At 39.0% G+C, this 18,032-nt stretch overlaps 2 protein-coding genes across 3 annotated transcripts in view; both read right to left on the minus strand.

Annotated features, from left to right (window-relative positions):
- Positions 1 to 265: 265 nt before the first annotated feature.
- jph3a (junctophilin 3a) lies at positions 266 to 8,058 on the minus strand. 2 transcript variants are annotated; one of them, XM_060940422.1, is made up of 7 exons: positions 7,677 to 8,058; positions 2,674 to 3,436; positions 2,344 to 2,468; positions 1,846 to 2,250; positions 1,457 to 1,575; positions 923 to 1,303; positions 266 to 691 (listed from the first exon to the last, which is right to left on the minus strand). In XM_060940422.1, the coding sequence occupies exons 1-7, from the start codon at positions 8,056 to 8,058 to the stop codon at positions 611 to 613; spliced, it is 2,256 nt and encodes a 751-aa protein (XP_060796405.1). In that variant the 3' UTR covers positions 266 to 610. The 2 variants fall into 2 exon arrangements, with proteins under 2 accessions (XP_060796405.1, XP_060796404.1); XM_060940421.1 differs by having other exon boundaries at positions 923 to 2,250.
- A 7,679-nt stretch (positions 8,059 to 15,737) lies between these two features.
- LOC132899190 (26S proteasome non-ATPase regulatory subunit 13-like) overlaps positions 15,738 to 18,032 on the minus strand; it is a 40,326-nt gene continuing 38,031 nt past the window's right edge. The window contains exon 13 of the mRNA XM_060940890.1: positions 15,738 to 17,137. Coding sequence (XP_060796873.1) covers positions 17,042 to 17,137 — 96 coding nt within the window. The 3' untranslated portion in view covers positions 15,738 to 17,041. The remainder of the gene's footprint in view (positions 17,138 to 18,032) is intronic.

Below are 18,032 nucleotides of genomic sequence, written 5' to 3' on the forward strand. Positions count from 1 at the left end.
ATGGAGATGCGAGATTTTCGATGGATGAACTGATGAGTGGCTGCAGCGGTCCTATAGGGCAGTACCCTGGGATATTCGAGGGGAGTGTGTCGTCTTGGACTGACTAGTTACATATGAGTGCCATGTGCACTTGACCATCTCACATGCGTTAGAACATCTTTGTACACAAGACCACAAGACCATCTCACTAAGCTATACAATCATAATGTTCAGAAAAAAAAAAAATCAGGCCAGATGTGCACTCGAAAGGAAAACAAATAACTTTGTTAACGAGCGGAAAGACATGACAAATTATATCAGGCAATATTGTATCTTCAAAACCTAAATATGTGCAATATTTTTATTCCTAAAGAATACTGTTACTGGGCCTTTATGATGGAGAAGGAAAAAAGTAAGCAAAGATACCTAATGGATAATAATGGAAATATATCATTAATGGAACCACGAACTAAACTTACAATTTACATGGTGTTTTCCAGTGTACATGGGCTTGACTAATGTAAATTCTGGGTTCCTTACATACAGAAGTGATGCTAAGTGTGCAGCATGTGCATATCTTACTTTTTCATAATAGTAAGTGCTGTTATTAACATTCTCTAGGCCATTGTGTTTAAATAAAGAAATGAATGAATAAAATGGCTACACCAATGTTGAGTAAAATCACCATGACCACCAGGACAGAGCTGGAGCCCTGTGGAAAGAAAAAGAAAGTATTACAATGAGCCCTTCCTTGAAGCCTGACATCATTACTTGATGATAAATGACTCATTTGACATCAGGAAAATGATCTTATCAGTGATGATTCAGTATAATACTGTACTACTGTAATTCTCTAAGTGTTAGTTCCACTGACCCATCCATCCAAGTGCCTCATTGCAAATTCATGCTCACAAAAGGAATATTAATCAATTTCCATACTTACTGAGTTTGTTTTGACCAGGTTCAGATGCTCTCCGTCATTTTCTAGAGTGATTGGAGAGGATGTTAAAGGGGGAGAAAGGGTGACATCCCTGTGCAACGGCCATTCCTCCAAATCCACCCCGACATTCAGGTTGTCCAGCATCTGCACAGAGTCCATGGATCCTTCCCTGGCTGCGAGACTCCACTCTTTTCCTTCATGATTCCGCTGACGTAGTGTCTGCGAATTGTGCCCTTGGAGACTTGGACATTCCATGCCTGAGCCAAAGTGCTGCTGCGAAACAGAGTCAAGAGGCTGGAACCTCATTTCCACCCGGTAGTCATCCAGCTTTTCCTTGTCCTTCTCAGGCAGCTGTGAGTGGCAGGGGATCCACTGTGAAGAGTTCTCAACAGTCCAACCCAGACTGGAGCTCTTGGCTCCTTGTTCTGGTGGCTGGTAGTCATTCAGACTGGATTCACCAGCTGTATGATTGGTAAAGGTCTGACTTGGTTTGTGATTGGAGTGGACATGCTCATGTGATTTGCGATAAGAAGGTACATGCTCTCGAGGGTTGTAGTGGGAGGATGCGCGGTCTTGTGGTTTTACATGTGTGGAGATATACTCCTTTGGCTTGTGATTGGAGGACGAATGCTCATGGGTTTTGTGATTGGACAAATTATGACCCGAGGCTTTGTGATTGGAGTATGTGTGCACTTGCGGTTTGATCTTGGAAGAGTTGTGGTCCATAGGTTTGTGACTTGAAGGAATATGCTCCCATTCTCTATGTTTGGAGATTGTGTATTCCCTGGATTTGTGATTTGAGGATGCATGCTTCCAGGACTTTTGATTGGATGGCATGTGATCCCATCCCTTATCTGAGGAGATGTGTTCAATGGGCTTGTGATTGGAAGGGCCATTCTCCCATGAGTGATGTGTTGAGGAGTTTTGCTCATGTCCATTGATGTGGCCGATCTCTTCCTCCAGTAGGGATGGTGTGGTAGAGCGGCTACTGTCTCCTTTGCTTCCCCGTCGGTTGGGATACATGTCTGTAGTCCAACTATGTGCTCCACCTCTTCCATTGTCCGTGCCTCTTCCTTCAACCAGAACCTGAATCTCTGCCCCTCCCTGTTCATCCACAGCACTCTGACGCATGAAGCAGGTGCTTCTGGCGCGATGAGATGGTGGGGTACATGGAGGTGAAGGAGGGTTGCTCAGGACAGGACTCAGGTCTGGGGTCTGGGCTGGAGGTGTTGTGTCTGGTGTGCAGAGCTCTGGGCTGTCTGTCCCAGTTGAGATCACTTCCACCTCTTTCTCTTTTCTGTCTTGACGCTTTGGTCTTTGGCATTCCAGTCCTAGTGGATGGCAATGACATTTTGTTAGTGAGACAATGGTACATCAGAACAGACTTGTCGTAATATTGTAAAGGGACCTTTAGATTTACTGACCATTTCCATAATGATGGAAGGAAGGGGAGAGTTCTTTGGCAATAATCCGGGCCAGACGACACTCCTCCAGGGCCCTCTGTGCAACTCCCTCAGCTGCCTCAACTTTTCCTCGGGCATGGCTCGTTCTGCATCAAACGGCATTAAGAAAGGTTATACAGCATTCAGCACAACATTTTACTTCATTTTGCAAGTTGCAGGTAATTTAAAATCAAATCTCTACTTGGCTAAAACTATTTTAAAAATTCCACAAACAATATGTTTACTCTTAATATAGCCTTGGTTAATGGTTAAAGATGAAACTTGAGGAGTTAGAACCCACTGAGTGCATACCTGGACAATGCTATCTCTGCCTTCTGTTTTGCAATTTCTGCAGCCTTCTCAGCGGCTTCAACGGCACGGTCCACTTTCTCCCGAATTTTGCTGGTGCGCAGTGGTATTATGTTCTTCCTCTTGCCACTCACCAGAACATTCTGCTTGTATTTGCCTTCCTCTTTTGTTCCATCAGGAAAGGTGGTACAGCCGTAACCATGCCGCTTGTTCCCAAACCACTCGCCCTCGTAGCGCAGCCCATCCGAGCGATGACTGATCCCCCAACCTGTTCGCATGTCATTCCTCCATTCCCCCACGTATGTCTCAGTGACTGTGGCATCTACACTGGCTCCTGTCTCACCATCCCCGAGGCTGACGTTAGAGTTGATGTCGGACGCAGCTGAGCTGACCGTGCTCATGCCTGCCTCACTGCAGAAGGAACTCTGTTTGCTTAGCTGGCTGGCCAGGGAGCTTTTGGACTCAGAACGGCGTAATTTCAGGCCACTCAGGATGGACTGCCGGAAACGCCCTTTCCTTTTTCGCTGCCGGTCAGCATCACTTTGGGCACAAAGCACAAAGCCTCCACGCCCCACCGGGCTCCCGGCCACCCCACTCAAAGCAGAGCCATCATCAGGTGTTGGAGCTCCCTCGCTGTGTTCAGAGCGGAGTGAGTTTATGGAGGTGCGCAGAGGGGAGAAGATGACCGCAGCCATGCCATAAGGCACACTCTGACGCACCCCATAGCCATGTCGCATACCACTCAACCATTGTCCCTGGTAGGTACCTTTCAGAGAAGACATAATGTCGTAAATCAAACAACGGCCACAATACACTTTATTCTATCCACATTCACTGGATATCCACATTCTACTACTAGACTATCAGCTCATATACTGTGAGTAAAGAAAAACAAAATGACGGAACGTGTAGCTGAACCAACCAAGCATGAAATAAAAACTCTACTCGTAAACAAAACCCCCAAAAATACAAAACAAGAGTGCTCTAGAGCACAATGTCCCCCGCTGGCAACTATATCTGTACTATAAGTGCTTAATACACCCTCGTGAAATTGTCAAAGTACAAGTTTGGTAATCAAGGGCCATAACTCTGGTGAAATGTGACCGAATTGAACGAAATTGTAATACGAGTATTACCGACATATAGCAAAGCCTTTTGCAAAGTCTCGGACAATTCCTGCAAAAATTGTGAGATGAGTTGATTTCAGAAGACAAGCACACTTTCATGAAATTGTGAAAGTACAAGTTTGGTAATCAAGGGCCCTAACTCCGAAAAAATTTGACTGAATTGAACTAAATTGCAATATGCCTATTGACCTTTCAGCCAGCGGGGGATAAAAATCAACAAAATATGGAATGAAAGTATTTGATGGTAAGGACATATCTTTTTTTATTTTTCAATAATTGTTATTATAGCATTTTTCACAAATTGTTACTGTCATTTCACCTGTTTGTTTACATTCTAAGTGGAAATTAGTTTGTCGGACGTTTTGTATCAAGTTTTTATTTATCGAATTTGCAAAAAATAGAAATGCTCCATTTCTCAAAATCCAGTGAATGTGGATGGAATAAAACAGTTATTCCACTCAGTCTCTTCATACATGGCTTATAGCTATCAGGTCATGTACGACTGGATTTTGTGGAATAACTGTTAAATATTTGCAATTTGTTTGCCTCGATACTCAATAATCTTTCAGTAGTTCATTTTCCATATACACATTCAGCATGTCACACTGTTTTCCTTTTTTCCGAAAAACCCAGACTCTGATCTTTTCTAACTGGATTAAATCCCATTTGTGTATCTTTTCATCACTATGATGCACCATTTAGCTCATTCTCAGATCTGACACATAAATAACATCCAGTATGCAGTAGCAGTCAAAAGTTTGTGCACCCCTGCTCATTCATAGGTGTTTCTGTATTTTATATTTTCTACATTGTAGAGCAATACTGAAGACATCAAAACTATGAAATAACACATGGAATCATGTGGTAAACAGAAAAGTGTGAAAAAAAACCCATTTCATATTTCAGATTCTTCAAAGTGTCCACCTTGAATCAAACTTTGATGACGCTTTGCACACTATTGGTGTTATCTTACCCAGCTTCATGAGGTAGTCACCTGGGATACTTTTCAATTAACAGGTGTGCCTCGTCAAAAGTTAATTAATGGATGAGTTTCTTGCCTTCTTAATAGGTTTGAGTTCAAATAGTAAATAATACAAATAATAAAATAGCGCTATTCAACAACTGTAGTAATCCATATTATGTCAAGAACCGCTCAGCGAAGTAAAGAGAAATGACCGTGTCTTTTAATTAATAAAAATAAAGAACATCCACTGAATTAGAAGGCATGTCCAAATTTCTGACTGGTACTGGTAAGTCAAAAAGTTCTAAGACAGATGTTGTAATTTCAAAAGGAATTCAAAAGAATTTAAAAAAGGAATACAAAGAAGGAATTCTCTGATGGAAACATCGCTTACAGAAGTGTTCAGACTTAAATGGAGGATTTGGAGAGAAATAGCTTTGTTATTTTCATAAATAAAGATTTTTTTTCATTTGTCTTAGAACTTTTGACTTACCCTTGTGCATGTGCGTGTATGTGTGTGCATATATATATATATATATATATATATATATATATATATATATATATATATATATATATATAAACCCCTTAAACTCCCAGGAGCATGTAACCACTGATTTTTCCTCATCATTTCACTGTAGTTACAGAATAATTCATAATAGCAACCTGCTTATTAACATATTATATGTCTATATGTATATTTGCTAAATGGTGTATTGGGCTTTTAAAATAAGCAGTGTCAATTATACTTTCTCTTGAATCACTAATCATTTCCACAACTTAATTTTATAGTAAATTTGCTTGTAAATTTGCCAGCTACTCTATAATCACTGATTGGTTTACTTTGTGTATTAAATTAGCATATTTAGCTTTTAAGATTAGCACTTAATTATGCTTTCTGTATTGTCAGTTATCTTAACAACGTAATTCATTTAACAATAAATTAGCTTCACATAAACACCTACCATATACCACTAGTTGTTTTATTATATTATGATTATTATTATTAATGTGAAAATGACAATTTATGTAAAAGCAGCTAATTTGTAGTGATAATTTACAGTTGAGAAGGTGGAGAAAGGAAAAAAATCTTGAACCTTAGAAATCAATGGTATGGATTTCTCTACATTGATAATAAATAAATAAGCAAGCAAGCACAATCAGTGAAACTACAAAATGATTCATAGTAACTGCCAAATAATATTTTTATGTGCATCTTCAATTTTATGTGCATATTCAAATGGTATGCTTGGCTTTTTAAAATCAGCAATTATTTATTTATACTTTCAGTACTCATACCAATTATCTTAACACCTTACACAGTACACCACTGAATAATAAATTAGCTTCTAATAAACATCTACCACTGGTCACTTTGCATTTTATTATAATTAAAATTAAAATTACAGTTTCTCTAAAGCAGCTATTCGGTGGAGATAATTTACATATTCATTTCGTTGAAGCTTACAAATGGATACTCTGGATTTCTCTATATTGATTATACATGAATGAATGAATGCTGTTGATGAAATTACAAAAATAATTCAGTGTGGTTGCTGAATAACCAGCTTTAAGTTGGATATTAAATTATCATTGAATGGATAAAATCAGAAATTAATAATTATTATTCCTTTCGTATTGATAATTATCTTTGCAACTTAAATCACTGAACAATAATTTAACCTCTAATCAATGTAACAAATACCACTGGTTGGTTTACATTTATTACTATTAATGTGAAAAGTACAATTTCCCTAATGCAGCTAATTCGTATCGACCTTTTCCAATTTACAGTTGAAGAGCTGCAACAAGGCAAAATCATGAACCTTACAAATGGATGGTGCGGATTTCTCCATATTGATTTTTTTTAATAAAAAATAATGGATAAGTAAGTGTGACGAGGCAGCCAATGAAATTACTCCATTCTTATTTTGTGTGACGTCAACCCAGAAGTGGCATGGCGTGAAACCAGAAGCTGTCCAAGATGCTGTACTGGAAGCATGGTTACACCCAAAAAGAGTGGGTTACACTCTAAAATAGTAATTATTTTTTGCATAATCTGATATTCTCAATGACTTCTAGGAATCCATAAGAATAAAAAATATTATAAATCCATGAAGGCAATATTTTCTCTAATTAGATACATGTATAGTAAACTACCATCTTCACCCCCCCCCAAAAAAATGTATCCTTCATTTTCTATAGATTGTGTCATTAATGACTTAACCAAACGTGAACAGCAACATAAGCGATGTAATTGTATGGCTTAACTGTCATATATGTGCAGCGAGTACATTTTTATAATCCCATGCCTGCCCTAATGTAATCCTAAATGTAGTTACTATTTTCCGCATTCACATACGAACGGACGGAAGTTGTGGCCCACGAGGGAGTGAATCACGCAAATGGCAGCTGGTCCAATCCGATTTCAGAACACTGGAGTCTCTGGTGACCCAATGACCTGCTGCCTTTGGGTTTCCATGGTGATTGACTGTACAGAGGCGTGTGTGGTGTGGATGGTGCTGGAGAACTAGGATGAGATGGTGGAGTGGTGATAGACCACTTCAAACATCAGCTATTATCATTTGTGCTCTTCTAAATTTGTAATTATACGACTGAAAAAACAAACAAACAAACCAACAACCATGCACTATTTTGCACTAGATCACATAACCATTCAGACTGCAGTGTTACATAATTGGAAAGAGCAGATTTTTACTATGTTAGACACACACACACACACATACATATATATGAACACCCTCACCCACCCACTCGCTTACTCAGCGTGCAGTCATATAAAAAAAAAATGGCACACCTAGAAACATATACACGTGAATATGGAGTTAAAAATTAGATGGAGTGAACAACTTTGGGTTTGAGAAGCAAGAAATAAGAGTGTCGTTCATTTTTCTCACCTCCATCAGAGTACGTCTCAGACCCATAACCATCCTGTAAGCCATTACTCCAGGTCCCTTCATAACGAGCCCCACTGCCGATGCTCTCCAGCCTCCCATAGCGACCCTTGAATCCTTGCGTCCACTCCCCCTTGTACTCCCACTTGCCTTTGGTCTCCACACCGATGCCGTGCCTTTTCCCCTGCGCCCAGGTTCCTTTATAACTGTTCCCACTGGGCCAGGTATACACTCCAAGAACCTCAAATCCATGGCTCCAGGTCCCTGCGTATTCCCCCTGGCCCTGGGGCCCTGTGCAGACCCCTCGGCCATGAGCCTTGCCCTGCTCCCACCCTCCACAGTACGACCCCCCATCATCAAAGTCAAACCTGCCTCCAGTGGACATGCATGAAACAGGTTTTGGCAAATCCTCAGAATGTTAGAGAAAGCACGAAACGAAATGAACGAGGAAGACCGTGATCAACAGTAATGCGAAAGCAGCTTTCCTTCCCGTTTCTCGTCAGGGAGACAAAAGGATCTTTCAAGGCAAAATGGAAAAGGGGATGCAAACCAACTAATCAGGCTCTTATCCCAATGTTAAAGCTCCTCACTGTCTGTGTCAGGCCTGTGGTAATGGATGCCTTTATTACGCCTGCTTCTTCCCATGGGCATGCAGATGGTGTACTTCTCTGTCTCTCTCCACACGGCCCCGCTGGGCAGAGGATCTCATCAGCTTTCCCTGCGTGGATGCAAACAAGGCCTGTTTTTTTCCCCCCCCACAATCACACAGATCCACACAGCAGCAACAGCACCATTGATATGCTCAACCAGACATTACATCGCACCCCACTCACCACCACCACCACCAAGGTACCGCACCAGTGATGGCAACAGTCTATTAGGAGCCTGGAAGAGATGAAGGCCTCTGTTCTAGATCATGCTTTAAATACAAAAATGCAGCATTTCATCAGACATGCACCTATCAAGACCTATCTGGCACAGCATTTCTCCCGTTGCTCCTGCTTCTCTCTCTCTCTCTCTCTCTCTCTGTGCTCCTGCTGTGATGTAGAGGTGAAGCTCCTTCCCTGGAAGACTGTGATTCAAAAAAAAGATAGGAATGTCCAAGTGATCCTGCTCCCTCCCCAACGCCCCCGTCTATTTTTTTTTGTGTGTGTGGGTTGGGGGGGGTTTAGAGACATATAAAGAAACGGATGCTATATTGTCTTAAGCCATATGATGCTCAGAATGTGCTCATTACTGGACTGTTCCACCCCAGCCAATACCCCTCCCCCACTGATGCTCCTCTTGTCCTTGCTCTTAAAGGGAAAGAGGCTGAGAAGGATGCAGCATCTCCACACAGCCAGGATGTATATACATATACAATACTAATATACTCTGACGTCAACATTTTAGTCAACTATTTATCACTTAACGCCAAAATAAACCAACGTGAATATTACGTCAATGCTGCTGATTTTTTTTAAAGCCTAGATATTAAACAACTTTCATTTTTCCGCTTCATGAAATCAGCACCTTTTTTGTATCACATATGTGCTCTAAGTCATTTTAATATTTATACAGTTTTTTTTTTTCAAATAATTTGTTTTATAAGGGAAATAAAATGATTTGGCACTAGAACAGAACCAATTTCGTCATTAAGGAATAAATCAGAGAATAAAGGAGCCGTTTATTGGTTTATCCATACGCTAAAAACAAGGACTTAATATTTTTGATTATACGTTAACATAAATAACATGACCCTCGTCCACACCATCCTAACTAGTGGCCATTTTCTTCTTTTGTAATTGCATATTATTACTACAACTGTGTTAAGTTTGATAATATTTGTAAATAGTACTCTAACTGGGTTTTGAGAACTCCTTTCAATATATTTCTTTAGAATATTTTCATTTAGGGGCGGCATGGTGGTGTAGTGGTTAGCGCTGTCGCCTCACAGCAAGAAGGTCCGGGTTCGAGCCCCGTGGCCCTTTCTGTGCGGAGTTTGCATGTTCTCCCCGTGTCCACGTGGGTTTCCTCCGGGTGCTCCGGTTTCCCTCACAGTCCAAAGACATGCAGGTTAGGTTAACTGGTGACTCTAAATTGACCGTAGGTGCGAATGTGAGTGTGAATGGTTGTTTGTCTCTGTGTGTCAACCCTGCGATAACCTGGCGACTTGTCCAGGGTGTACCCCGCCTTTCGCCCGTCGTCAGCTGGGATAGGCTCCAGCTTGCCTGCGACCCTGTAGAACAGGATAAGCAGCTAGAGATAATGGATGTACATTTTCATTTATTTTTATATTATCTGCAATTATAATTATGTTTTTATAGCACTTGTAAATTAGGTATGAAAACCCCATTTTAGGAACCAAAGATTATTGTATTGTACTGTTTGATTGTGGAAAAGGCATACAAACCCTATTTTTTTTGAATAAACTTTATTCAAGATTTTTATTTTATGACATCTTTATTACAAAATGTTTGTATTAGCAGCATATTACATAAGAGAGCACTTTTCAGATTAAAAAAGAAAACGTAATGAAGGCTGCTGGGTTTTGGTGCAAAATGAAGAAGCGAGTGTGACAGTCAAAGTGTCCAGAAGAACTGTGGCCGGTTCTGTAAGATGCTCAGTAAAACCTACAGCTCATTTCCGCAGAAAACCGCACTCATTGTACCGGAGACTACTATTTTTTTTTAAAGCAGAGGTTCATCTCACACCAAATATTGACTTTGTTTCATGTATTCCTGTTTACTGCTCCTCTTTATAACACTTTTAAAGATAGAAATATTTAATTTCGTTATTTGTAAAGGCATCTTTGCTCTACAGCATTTCTTTGCATGTGACTCAGACTTTTGCACAGCACTGGAAAAGAAAGTAAAAAAAGAAAAATGCACCAATAAAATGTGCCAACAGTGCTGAAGACTTAATGCAACATTGCAATGCTGCTTTTAAATCTTTTTTTTTTTTTTCAGGAAAAAAAAAAATCTGCAAATGCAAGTTTCCCCCAGAGGTCACGGAGGTCAAACCCAACAAAGGTCACATGGACTGACTGAGCAAGACCAGGTTTCAAATTGACATCATTATTACTTTCAACAATCAGAACACATAAATACTGTATATTTCACATAATTTAGCGTAAGACAAATATAGACTGCGTCACTGGAAATATTTTGGTGTAATTAACACTTATTCCATGAAATAGAGTCGTACATGAGCTGATGGTCGATAAGGCGCATAGCACCGTGTTGGCTATAATCCATGTACGACGAGATCGAGTGGAATAACTCTTTTATTCTATCCACGTTCACTGGATTTTGAGAAACAGAGCATTTTTTATTTTTTGCAAATTTGATAAATAAAAACTTTATACAAAACGTCCGACAAAAATAATTTCTGTTTAGAATGTAAACAAACCGACAAAATGACAGGAGCAATTTGTGAAAAATGTGATAATAATAATAATAATAATAATAATTCTTGAAAAATACTTTCATTCCATATTTTTGTTGTTTTTTTCCTCTGTATTTTTGGGGTTTTGTTTTCGAGTAGAGTTTTCATTTCGTCCTCGGTTGGTTCAGCAACACGCTCCGCCATTTTATTTTTCTCTACTCATGGTATATGAGCTAATATCCTAGTAGTAGAGTAGCCAATCAGAGCGCTTGATTGCTCATATCCAGTGAATGTGGATAGAATAAACTGTGTTCTACATAGACATCTGACCACAGTCATAAATTCATTAAGTTATATAACATTATTGATTATTAATAAAAAAAAAAAAAAAGGCAAACAGAAACTGTTCTGCAACTCTGAGCAAGAGCAAAATCATTTTCACAATTCGGGAAAAAAAATGATTTTAGTTTAGGTAGCAAGATTCGTAATGGTCAGCAAAAACTAATATTTAAGAAATAACACGTATAATACTTTTATTTTCACACAATATTTAAAATAAATTCCAAACAAATGCTAACAAATTGTCATTTCTCTTGGAAGAAAAAAAAAAAACCCTTTAAAATAAATTGTTCTTACTGGTAGCCAGAATCTATAGTTCCATTTGAAATTTTACTTCCTTTGAACAAATATGGGTCTGTGCACATGTAAAATCCATTTTGTCACTGCAAAAAAAAAAAAAATGGTGTCAAAATTATTGGCACACACCCAATTCACATTTTGTGAAGTCTTCCCTGAATAAAATAAAGAAAAAAGTAATTTTACATGTAAACAAACTCATATTTGAGTAAAAGAAGCAACACAGTTGTTCAAATACAATAATTATTTCTGGCTACAAATAAGAACGCTTTTGAAAAAAAGTAAATATTTGACATTATTTCTTTTGAGAATGATTTATAAATGGAAAAGCAAGTAATTTTTAACAAATTCCGTCAGTGGGGAAAAAAAGCTGGTTCACTGTGTGTAATGCTTATTTTGTACAATGCTTTTCGTCACATTCTCCTCAAGTGTGCCAAATATTCTGGATTTGACTACATTGACATCTAAGAATTATGGAGGTGTTACGGTAATCTAAAGTTTTTGTTTTGTTTTTATTGTGTAGAAAAAAGATACCTTCAAAAATAATTATTAAATTAAACATCTCATCTCATTATCTCTAGCTGCTTTATCCTGTTCTACAGGGTCGCAGGCAAGCTGGAGCCTATCCCAGCTGACTACGGGCGAAAGGCGGGGTACACCCTGGACAAGTCCCCAGGTCATCACAGGGCTGACACATAGACACAGACAACCATTCACACTCACATTCACACCTACGGTCAATTTAGAGTCACCAGTTAACCTAACCTGCATGTCTTTGGACTGTGGGGGAAACCGGAGCACCCGGAGGAAACCCACGCGGACACGGGGAGAACATGCAAACTCCACACAGAAAGGCCCTCGCCGGCCACAGGGATCGAACCCAGAACCTTCTTGCTGTGAGGCGACAGCGCTAACCACTACACCACCATGCCGCCCCTAAATTAAACATTTCTACATTAAACAACACTAAAAAAAGAGCAGTAAACTGTAATAAATGAAACAAAGTCAATATCTGGTGTGGCAAGCCTTCACTTAAAACTAAATAAATAAAAAGTTCTCATCCTGGCTACAATTAGTGCAGTTTTGTAAGGAAATTATCTGGCAAGTTTTACTGAGCATCTTGCAGAACCAGCCACAGTTCTTCTGGACACTTTGTCACACTTGCTTTTTAATTTCTCACCAAAACCCAGTAGCCTTCATTATTATTTTTGTCTCTTGGTCCTTTACATAATGTGCCGCTTTCTTTACTAACATAAAAACATTTTTCAGTACCGTTTAATTTTGTGCTGGAAAACAAATGTTTGGAACGCCAAAATGTTTTTGCACTGACTCGATAATGTAGAAGTCATAAAGTAGAAATCTATAACAAATGTTTGTACTGAAAAAATGAAGTGCCTAAAGCTTTTGCACAGTACTGATTTAAAGGGGCTCGATCACCCTTCCCAGAATCCTCTGCGCCAAGTAGCGAGTCGCCATTTTTGCATCCACGTAAAATGGATATTCTATTGATATTCCAAAAACAAACAATCTGCAACAATCCAGCGACATCCTAAGCCATAGAGCATAAATTGTAACGTGAAATTCAAGATATTTTATCAAAGTATTTATATTTCAACCGATCCATTCCATTTTTAGTCCGTTGTAATGGACCAGAAGTAGCGTTATCCGTCTTGCAAGCCACGAAGGAAAGAAAATATCAGACATACTCTATTCAAAACCTTTACGGATGATGCATGGATGAAGAAAAAGTTTGAGAATGGTTTTGAAGGGATCATTAGCAGAGGTTTTGCCTCACAGCACAGAAAGCTAGAGAAGTAGCAGACACGTGATTTCAAAACAAAAACTAGAGCAAACTGGAGTCTGGGACGGGTGAGACGGCCCCTTTAATAACTTGGATTAGTTACTTTTATCTGGCATACGAGCATCATCATCATCTTACAATTATATTGATACGTGTTTTAGATACATGTTGAAACCATAATCAAAAATTCATAATTTACAAGAACATGAAACTGAATATTGAGTTTTACTTGTTCCAGTGTAAACTGAAATGAAATAAAAACCATACACAGACTTACAGGTTATAAGTTTGACTTTAGTCACTAATGCAAGTGGTGGACAATATGCAGCCATATCAGAAGCCTTACAGGTGGGTGACGAATTAAAAGAAAAATCAATGTTTAAAAAGTTTGTGAGCAAGATGTTGGACCACCATGAGTCACCAGAACAGTGTCAGGGTCAATACTGTGTCCTCTGACGTAGATTCTACACATCTTCCAACATCTCCAAAGAGTTCAAGTGGGTTGAGATTTGGTGAGTATAAAGGCCGTAACATATGGTGTACATTGTTTTAATCTTCAAGTTAGCATACAGTGAGCTCTGTGGATAGGGGCGGGGTCATCCTGGAAGAAACCACACCCATTTGGATAGACATCAGATGGTTTATCAGAAGATTAACGCAATCAGACAGAGTGATACTTTTCTGAAGCAGAATAGTAAAATAAAAAATAAATGCCCCCCAAACTGCAGAACAGCTGGGGTTTTTCCCTTTAATTTGTCACTCATCTGTATATCAGTGGTCTAAATTCTGATCAGCTTAACAGATGAATATATTTTTATTTTAACCCTGTAATATATTTCAGATATTTACAATTAGCAGCAGAATAATCTTGACTTGCACAGCAAAGGACTGCAAATGATTTCGATCACTACATCAACGTAGGGATATGAGAAATGTCAATAATATAGTTACACAATAGATTTTCACAAGGAACAGTACCTTAGGCCAACCAGCAAGTTGTTTAATGGAAATACAACCCCGAGTCCAAAAAAGTTGGGACAAAGTACAAATTGTAAATAAAAACGGAATGCAATGATGTGGAAGTTTCAAAATTCCATATTTTATTCAGAATAGAACATAGATGACATATCAAAGGTTTAAACTGAGAAAATGTATCATTTAAAGAGAAAAATTAGGTGATTTTAAATTTCATGACAACAACACATCTCAAAAAAGTTGGGACAAGGCCATGTTTACCACTGTGAGACATCCCCTTTTCTCTTTACAACAGTCTGTAAACGTCTGGGGACTGAGGAGACAAGTTGCTCAAGTTTAGGGATAGGAATGTTAACCCATTCTTGTCTAATGTAGGATTCTAGTTGCTCAACTGTCTTAGGTCTTTTTTGTCGTATCTTCCATTTTATGATGCGCCAAATGTTTTCTATGGGTGAAAGATCTGGACTGCAGGCTGGCCAGTTCAGTACCCGGACCCTTCTTCTACGCAGCCATGATGCTGTAATTGATGCAGTATGTGGTTTGGCATTGTCTTGTTGGAAAATGCAAGGTCTTCCCTGAAAGAGACGTCATCTGGATGGGAGCATATGTTGCTCTAGAACCTGGATATACCTTTCAGCATTGATGGTGTCTTTCCAGATGTGTAAGCTGCCCATGCCACACGCACTAATGCAACCCCACACCATCAGAGATGCAGGCTTCTGAACTGAGCGCTGATAACTTGGGTCGTCCTTCTCCTCTTTAGTCCGAATGACACGGCGTCCCTGATTTCCATAAAGAACTTCACATTTTGATTCGTCTGACCACAGAACAGTTTTCCACTTTGCCACAGTCCATTTTAAATGAGCCTTGGCCCAGAGAAGACGTCTGCGCTTCTGGATCATGTTTAGATACGGCTTCTTCTTTGAACTATACAGTTTTAGCTGGCAACGGCGGATGGCACGGTGAATTGTGTTCACAGATAATGTTCTCTGGAAATATTCCTGAGCCCATTTTGTGATTTCCAATACAGAAGCATGCCTGTATGTGATGCAGTGCCGTCTAAGGGCCCGAAGATCACGGGCACCCAGTATGGTTTTCCGGCCTTGACCCTTACGCACAGAGATTCTTCCAGATTCTCTGAATCTTTTGATGATATTATGCACTGTAGATGATGATATGTTCAAACTCTTTGCAATTTTACACTGTCGAACTCCTTTCTGATATTGCTCCACTATTTGTCGGCGCAGAATTAGGGGGATTGGTGATCCTCTTCCCATCTTTACTTCTGAGAGCCGCTGCCACTCCAAGATGCTCTTTTTATACCCAGTCATGTTAATGACCTATTGCCAATTGACCTAATGAGTTGCAGTTTGGTCCTCCAGCTGTTCCTTTTTTGTACCTTTAATTTTTCCAGCCTCTTATTGCCCCTGTCCCAACTTTTTTGAGATGTGTTGCTGTCATGAAATTTCAAATGAGCCAATATTTGGCATGAAATTTTAAAATGTCTCACTTTCGACATTTGATATGTTGTCTATGTTCTATTGTGAATATGATATCAGTTTTTGAGATTTGTAAATTATTGCATTCCCTTTTTTTTTTTTTAATTTGTACTTTGTCCCAACTTTTTTGGAATCGGGGTTGTACTATTCTGTTGTGGACAAGCTTTAAATATGCACAATACATAAAGTATAACACTTATTAATCCATCTAGAGCAAGAACAGATATACTGATATACTGTTTGAGCAATATTACTGTATATCTGAAATCCCTGACAGCCATTTTACACAGTGTTTTAATTCACAAGACTATTTCGGAGAATGGAAGGATTTTTTCTTGACTGAAATTGCATTCTCAGGAATGATAATGATCATAGGAACGGATACATAGATATTTGAGTCAGGTGGTATTCTATTAATTGAATGTATCTAGAAAAAAAACATTAAAAAATCCCACAAAGCTTAAATAGCACAGATTCTAGCCACATTCACTGGATATGAGCAATCGTGTGCTCTGATTGGCTACTCTACTACGAGGCTATCAGTTCATATACCGTGAGTAGAAAAAAACAAAATGGCGGAGCATTTTGCTGAACCAACCGAGGACGAAATAAAAACACTACTCGAAAACAAAACCCCCAAAATACCAAAAAAAAACCCCAACAAAATGTAGAATGAAAGTATTTGATGGTAAGAACATTTTTTTTTTCAAGAATTATTATTATTACCCCATTTTTCACAAATTGCTCCTGTCATTTCGCCGGTTTGTTTACATTCTAAGCGGAGATGATTTTGTCGGACGCTTTGTATAAAGTTTTTATTTATCGAATTTGCAAAAAAATAAAAATAAAAATGCTCTGTTTCTCAAAATCCAGTGAATGTGGCTAGAATAAAACAGTTATTCCACTCAATCTCGTCGTACATGGCTGATAGCCGCTATCACCTTGTGTATGACTCGATTTTGTGGAATAACTTAAATATATGCTCACATTAATTGTAGAAATTAAGACCTCACTGCCAGGGTAAAGTGTAAACACAGGAAAAATAAAAGGAATAGTGGAAAGATGAGTGTTGATAGGAATGATACGTAGTGTTAAGTGAGGATGTCCTGGGCTTGCTGCTCCACTAACACCGCCATGTTCTTCACGTCTTTACACCACGAGTCCAGCCGCTCGTTCATGCCCTTAATCTGAGAGAAACAAAATCGGCTCTTTATATACGCTCTATGGCCAAAAGTATACGAACACCTCACCGTCACACCCGTATATGGTTCTTCCCTAATGCTGGAAGCACATAAGTAGTTCTTTGGTAACTGAATTACATTCACAGCAAAATGTGGTAACTTTTTAGTTGCAGTACTCAAGATAAAGGTATGAAATAAATTTCACACTGTATGGGGTATCTTCTGACCCTAACAAGATCAACTGAGCTACTGCTCCCTTACGTATCCCCTCGCTCTCACTTATATCAGAATGCAAGCAATCGAAGGAATAGGACACTTATTATGAATGTTGACTTCAACAAATCATTAACCCTGAAACAAGTAGGTAAAGAGCAGTGTTCTCCTCAGGGATTTCAAATAGCAACCTGGTACCCTGTCATTTTGAAACATAATTTTGCTTCTTGAAAGTCCGAGTCGGATGCTATTTCATAAATGTATTTATGAAACACATAGCATGGATTTATGAAAATTTTGTAAATCCATGCTATGTGTTTCATAAATACATTCAGTCGGTAATCAGGAAGTTGATGTGCAACAGACCTGAAAACGGTATACATGGTATAGAACCCCAAGCTGAAGCTCGCTACCAAATATCAAGCAGTTGTGATTCATAGTTACTGAGAAAAGTGTTACAAAAATTTTGTAAATCCACGCTATATGTTTCATAAATACATTCAGTCGGTAAACAGGAAGTCGATGTGTGACAGACCTGAAAACAGTATACATGGTAGAGAACCCCAAGCTGAAGTTTGGTACCAGGTACCAAGTGGCTATGATTTGTGGTTGCTGAGAAAAAGGGTGTTTCGGACAGACGGAAATACGGAGATATGGACAGACGGACGGACAGAGGTAAAACAGCATA

Source organism: Neoarius graeffei, chromosome 15 (genome assembly GCF_027579695.1).
Source record: "Neoarius graeffei isolate fNeoGra1 chromosome 15, fNeoGra1.pri, whole genome shotgun sequence".
In the NCBI taxonomy this organism is placed as follows: Eukaryota; Metazoa; Chordata; class Actinopteri; order Siluriformes; family Ariidae; genus Neoarius; species Neoarius graeffei.